This window comes from Arctopsyche grandis, chromosome 8, assembly GCF_051622035.1.
Source record: "Arctopsyche grandis isolate Sample6627 chromosome 8, ASM5162203v2, whole genome shotgun sequence".
Taxonomy (NCBI): domain Eukaryota; kingdom Metazoa; phylum Arthropoda; class Insecta; order Trichoptera; family Hydropsychidae; genus Arctopsyche; species Arctopsyche grandis.
The window spans coordinates 9,091,905-9,099,022 of record NC_135362.1 but is presented as its reverse complement, the minus strand read 5'-3'; the positions used below and the strand labels follow the sequence as shown (position 1 = coordinate 9,099,022).

Below are 7,118 nucleotides of genomic sequence, written 5' to 3'. Positions count from 1 at the left end.
ATCTCTCTCAATAAGAGGATCAGCGTTGTAAACTCATCCCATTGAAGCCTTTATAATTATAAAACGTGTATTTCTGTTTAAATTTATTTATCTATTTATCAATTAAATTAAATACAATGAAATGAAATTAATGAAATACAATGAAATTTAGCTCGCGGTATCGTTTCGTGAAAATCAGAAAATGAAAATTTGAATATAGTTTAATAGAAATATATTAACTTGATGAGTTAAACTTATGAGTTCTTATGTAACGAAAATCGAAGGCTAAATTTCCGAAATGTTATTAAATTGTATAATTTTGAACTGTGCTGGAATTTATATACTTTTGATATTGAAATTTAATTAAAAAACAAATATATAGTATTAAAATCGATGCTCGAATAATGTATGTATGTATAGTTGGAGTCGAGTATCACATTATATTTTATTTATTTCAGCAGTTTAACATACATATATAAATTGCGATCGATTTGTATTGAATGTGTATGAATACATTCAATATGTATACGCCTATAACAATGTGTGTATACGCACTTAAAATTGTATAAATATGTGGTGGGGCATTATTAGCCCTGCACGTTTACTGTGACAAGTCATTTGACTGTGGGATCTTGCCAATTGCACTCCTCTCGCGAAAAAGACTCCGATCCTTTTCCGATCCAAACCTCGGATTGCAAGCTTCCAATGAGCGAAATAAAATAGTAACATTTCGAATCTAACATTCAAAAAAATGAACCCCGTCAAGTTGTTCTTCTTCAAATGCTTCATTTACGTGTTCACGTTGATATACAGTATCGGGTTTTGCTTTTGGCTATTGTTTTACTTTGTGACTCATCCCGCGCAGAAGTTCTGGAAGATCAAGAATAGAGAAAAGCCTCCTCAATGCCTGCTAGATCAGTCATGGGGTCAACACGGATTCATGCAACTCAAAGTAAGCAATTGCATTTTTTTGTAATCGTTTGTGCATAAGATATTTGTGTGTATTTGGTTCTTATGTGCATATTTGTAGAGTGTGATAACCTATTGCAAAAAAATATAGTTTTGGTTTGTTGAATGCGAATGTAACGTCATACTTGATTAGAAGCGATAATTTTAATGTAATACTTCAATCAATTTTGTTGTTGAAAAGTTTTTTCTACAGAAATATGACAAATGCATTGTATTTTTGATAAATCCGTGCTAAAATATTGATTAAACGTGAACCAAAATTACTATTAAATGCAATAGTAATATTTTAATAATGATTAAATTATATTTTGTGAAGAGTTATGATTGATGAAAACATCTTTTCAACATTCAGTCAATTCAATTTTATTTTTATGTAAGAAAGATAATATGAAATAATGAAAAGAACTTTGAAAAGCACTGTTATGCTGTAAAAATATTGTATACCAATGACGCAAAACTATTACAGAAATACTGTAATTCTAATCAGTTACTCAATTCTCCATCATTTTCAACAGAGATACAATACATAGAGTAATATAAAACTATTATGTGTATAATTTTGATAAACGTACTTACTTAATCTTTTGCGTTTTAATTTAAATTTACTTAAATATGTCTAATTTATTTTTATATGAAAATATTATATAATAATATTTTCTCAATTTGACAACATTTTTTTTAATACATAAAATTAGCATATTCGTATACAACAACACATTTCTAAGGCCAAAGATGATACATGTATATAAAAAGTTAAATAAAGCTAATTAACGAACAATAATTGTGCATCTAAAACCCATTGATATTATACATATTGAACTTGAAAATAAGGTTTTATTAACATATACATACATTCAAAGAATATAATTTAATTTTAAAAATAAATGAAACGTTGCAAATTAAAACTATATAATACTAGTGTTGTACCCGTTGAAATATCATCGCATGGATGTTGGCATATCAACTTATCAAATAAATAAAAAATTAAAATAAATGTGTCGGTCCTGTGTTCGATCCGCATGCGGTGGAATATTTTTCAAATACGCAATTGTTTAATATGAAAAAAAAATGGTGAAAAATACGGGTGACCGTGAAAAAGTAAAAAAAATTCGTTTATCATGCATACATATGAAAAACGGTTAGTATATGTATACATATATATCAGTGGCGTGCGGTTAAACTTTCTTTCTCCCCGTCGTACATCCTCACTTAATTTTCGCAAGCAGGATACAACAGGAACAAGAGGAACGGGCTTTTCATCCCGTATCCTGCGCGCGCACATTAAACAAGGCTGTACGACAAAAAGAGAGATAATTTCACCGCATGCCACTAATATATATTATATATACATAGTACCGTTTAACATGCACCCTTTTTTTTGATCTTTCGACTTAAGATCTTTGGATTTTCGATTTTTGCCTTCCGATATTTGCGTTTTCGGGCGTTTCACATTCGGGCCCGTCACGGAGACCGATCTATGATATACGCAGTGGCAGATAAAGTATATTTGCTTTTTCGACCTTTCCCCTTTCGGACCCAAAACTACCTACATATAAACAATATAAAACACCAATAGAAAAATAAATTTTCCATAGATGGCGCTAAATGCTCAGAGACTTGGCGCCGTCTATTAGCCTGGGGGAAATATTGGTAGCAAACAGTATATATAGCAGGTTTTTTCTTTCGTTATTATATTCGTATATTATATTATACGTTTTATTGGCAGTGTTTTAGGTGTGACGTGCATATGTATGTCGAACGAAATGACTATTATAGTACGGCGAGCGTTATCTTACATAGACACACAGAATAGCGATATTACGTATATGATATGATGATGATTTATTTTGTTATATGTATTATCGAAAAGTGAAATTAGCAAATTTATATTAAAACGTCGAAAAGTGCTTGCTGCGTTCAAAACGAGGTATGATAAAATTATAAGATGTTCCGTCAAAACGTTCAATTTTTTTACACAATGCAAGGTGCATTGTGCAAATTTTATCGATAATATTGATAATAAATATATGAAAAAATTTGACCTGTGTTTTATCTGAAAGCTAAATAAGAATAAATTGAGATTATTTTTTTATTTATAAAACTCGAATAATTGTTTTATTTATTTTATTTTATTTCATAACAGGAAGGCATTACAGGTAAAGCCCAATGCGCCTTCCTGGCCAAATTACAAACAATACAGCATTTTTTATTATATACATAAGTCGCTAAATTACGAGACACTGACAAACTCGACAATTAACGAGACATCTATGAATTGTACATACATTTTTATTGTAATATTTACATTAATCATACTCAAATAGTGGTGACATAGTGGGTAGGAAGGATTTTTAGCCAATTTTTAATCGGGAATCGTTTCAACAATGAAATCAGAGAAAATTGGCAAACTCTGATAGGAAACGATCAACCAGGAGTCACAAATCCTGGTCTGACCAGCAGCATTACAGATATACTCAGAAAAATTCTTTTTCAATCGAGGTCAGCTCAAGGGATCGAACTCGGCGCCTCTCAGTGTTAAGCAGAAGCTTAACGACCGAGCCACGCTGCTGGCTATTGTCAATTGTCATTGGTCACATGCATTTTTAACCTGGTAACACACTTGCAATACGCTAGTATAACATATATAATATATATATATATATATATATATATATATATATATATATATATATATATATATATATATATATATATATATATATGTATGTAGTACAGGTATTGCAGCAATTTTTTTATTTTATTTACATATACTACATACATATATGCTAATGTTGTTGACGGAGTGCATCTGGTTTGACCTGTCGTGCAACTAGTTTTGCAGCATTTTACTAGTCTAGGCACTCATGAGGTCAATGTCTGCAATATGTCCTCTTGGGAAAGGTCTTTTCGCAAATGTGCAATGCACACAAGTCATTCTAGCTATTCAAATATGCATAATCATACGAGTAATATTTTCTACTCAATAAAAATATTTGTATTGCGCGAAGATTCCGATTATAACTAAATCATTCACATTAAAACAGGAAATAAGTTTTAATCAAGATGATAATACAGAGTATTCTTAAATAAAAAGAGTAAAAATAAATTTTCTTCACATCATATATATGTACATATAATATCTCTATAGTGTGTGTGTGTGTGTGTGTGTGTGTGTGTGTGTGTGTTTGTGTGTGTGTGTCTGTGTGTGTGTGTCTGTGTGTGTGTGTGTGTGTGTGTGTTTGTGTGTGTGTGTCTGTGTGTGGATCTGTGTATCTGCGATAACGCTCGCCGTACTATAAGGACGAAATCACACAGGGAAGAACGCCACGTTGTGTGCTTGGCTCCCCGCTGTGGGGGGGTCTCCTACATTTCTTCAAATATGGGATACACCGTTATCGATCACTGTCAACCAAGGATAAATAAAAGGATACAATTTTACCGAAAACACTCCAGGGGGTGATTTTGGGACGGTGCGTGCTGGGCGTGCCATGAATCTGTGCATGGCACGGCACATTTTTTTCACAAGTTTAAAACTATCTAAAAAAAGCCTCGTGCCACGTTCATCACTGTGTGTTTTCGCCCTAATAGTCGTTTCGATTCGACATATGTATTGTTATGTACCTCGCTTATAAATGACAGGAGTGCCGGAATTTGCCCTACCCAGTGTTATGTACATACCTCGCTTATCAATGTAGTTGACTAACCAGTAGGGATAAGACACACCATTGATTTGCGACACACCTAATTTAACAAGTAACACCATTGATGTGTGGCAAAACTAATTTACTAAGTAGAACCATTGATTTGTGGTACTGACTAACCGAAATTGTACGAAACGTGTCTTCAACAGTACATATGTATGTACGTCAGAGCTAAAAATCACTGCCAACAAAATGTATGAATATAATTACGAAAGAAAAAAACTTCTATATATACTGTTTGCTACCAATGTTTCGTCTAGGCAAATTAATCTATTGAAAATTTATTTAATAAATTAATTTTCTATTGGTGTTTTATATTGTTTATACATATGTATGTAGGTAGGTAAGTAGTTTTTACCATTTTTTTCATATCAAACAATTAAATATAAATATTAAATTAAATATATATATATATATATAAAAGGTATTTGAAAAAAATTCGACCGCGTGTGGATCGAACACAGAACCGATACATTGCTTTTATTTTTTATTTATTTAATAACATAATATGTCAACAGCCATGCAATGATATTTAATCGGGTACAAGACTAGTAAAACAATAATGATATCACAACATATGTATATTTATGATTTGTGAAATTTTCAGGATGTCAGATTACATTATGTTGAAAATGGAGATCGAAGCAAGCCGCTCATGCTTTTCATACATGGCTTTCCCGAGTTTTGGTACTCTTGGCGATATCAAATCAGAGAGTTTTCTAAAGATTATTGGTTTGAAGATTTTTACATTCATTTTTCAACAATAAAATAAACATAAATTATTTTTTTTAATTTTGTATTGTTTATTAAAGGACGGTAGCATTGGATCTGCGAGGATATGGAGAATCTGATAAGCCGCAGTCAACAAGTGCTTATAAAATGAAGCTCATTTTACAGGACATACACGAATTTGTCTTAGGATTGGGTTAGTTCTTATTCTTATCATATGTGGTTCTCAGTTTGAATTTTGAAAAGAAATAAAGCTTTTTAAATACTTAATCAGGTCGAGAGAAAATGATACTGATAGGTCACGATTGGGGTGGTATCTTGGTATGGAACTTTATGGACTACTATTCACACATGGTTGATCGATTTGTTGTTATTAATTCTCCACATCATAGAACGTGGACGTCACTACTCGTTAAAAGTCCCAAGCAGTTCATCATATCATGGTATATTATCTACATATTTTGTATTTAAAATAATATTAAAATATATTTCCGTTGAATATTTATTTGACATTTTTTTTTTAAGGTATTGCTTTTTCTTTCAAATGCCATTTTTACCCGAGTTTGGCTTATCTTTGAATGATTTCCAAAAATTTCACATTATGATGAATAGTAGTAGTGAAAATGGAAATAAATATGTTACCAATGATGACTTGGAAGTTTTCAAGTACATGTTTTCAAAGCCGAGTAAGTATAATTTTTTTATTTTGGTTTTTTATTTCGGTATTTTTGCTTCATTTTGTTTTTCTTATTATATTCTCAGATGCATTGACGTATCCTTTGAATTATTATCGTGCAAATTGTGGAGAATTGTACGTGAAAGAAAAACCATTACAATTGTATCCACGTGGAATGTTGCTGTTTGGAGAAAACGACGGCTACTTGAAACTAAACTTCTTAGATCTTGCCAAGAAAGAGGTTCCCAATCTCAAGACATTCATCGTCCATGGGGCAAATCATTTCGTTCAACAAGATAATCCTGTTAAAGTGAATAAAGCGATTGATGATTTCATAAACGATAGAATGGCTTAAAAGTCTTAAGTGATTTTGTTACATGACATATGAAAATATGTTCAGTTTTCTACAAAAAAGATGATTTTTTAATCAAATCTATTAATCTCTTGAAAAACCAAAAGATTTGCCAAATTTTAAGTACAGTGCCATTGAGTCGATCCATTTTGGTGTCAAAATTATGTATAAAATATATACTATAATGAATAGAGTAAAAAATATTAAGAGCTTTGAATTTAAACCATAATATAGAAACAAAATATTTTACTCAAAGATATGCTTACATACAGTATTTTACTTATAAGTTAGCTTACATTAATTTTTGTACTGAGGTAAGAGCTAGAGATTTTTATAAGGAAAACTTTTCTTATTTAAATTTATGCAATAATTGTGATATATTATTTGAAAATGAAATAAAAAATTTGATGAATAAAATATTAGATATATATATATGTATATATATATATATATATATATATGTAAGTTAAATTTCATATATGAATGTAAAATTATTTATTTATTTTAAAGAAAAATGTATTGTTTTATATGTTTGTACATATGTTTTTAACCAAATTATTTTAAATTTGAAAAATACAGCCACTTACAATATACATAATTAATTTAAATATAAAACATGGTGAGGAGGTACATATGTATGTATGTATATCCTCATGATGATGAATCTACCAATATTGACTTTTTATTGAGTAAGAACCTACTTATTTATATG

General features: G+C 30.4%; 1 protein-coding gene across 1 annotated transcript; it reads left to right on the top strand.

Moving 5' to 3' along the window:
* Positions 1–574: 574 nt before the first annotated feature.
* LOC143915642 (epoxide hydrolase 4-like) lies at positions 575–6,793 on the top strand. Its single transcript, XM_077436355.1, has 6 exons — positions 575–931; positions 5,257–5,381; positions 5,462–5,574; positions 5,653–5,821; positions 5,904–6,064; positions 6,141–6,793. Exons 1-6 carry the CDS (start codon positions 731–733, stop codon positions 6,407–6,409), a joined length of 1,038 nt encoding a protein of 345 aa, XP_077292481.1. The 5' UTR covers positions 575–730; the 3' UTR covers positions 6,410–6,793.
* The last annotated feature ends 325 nt before the right edge of the window (positions 6,794–7,118 follow it).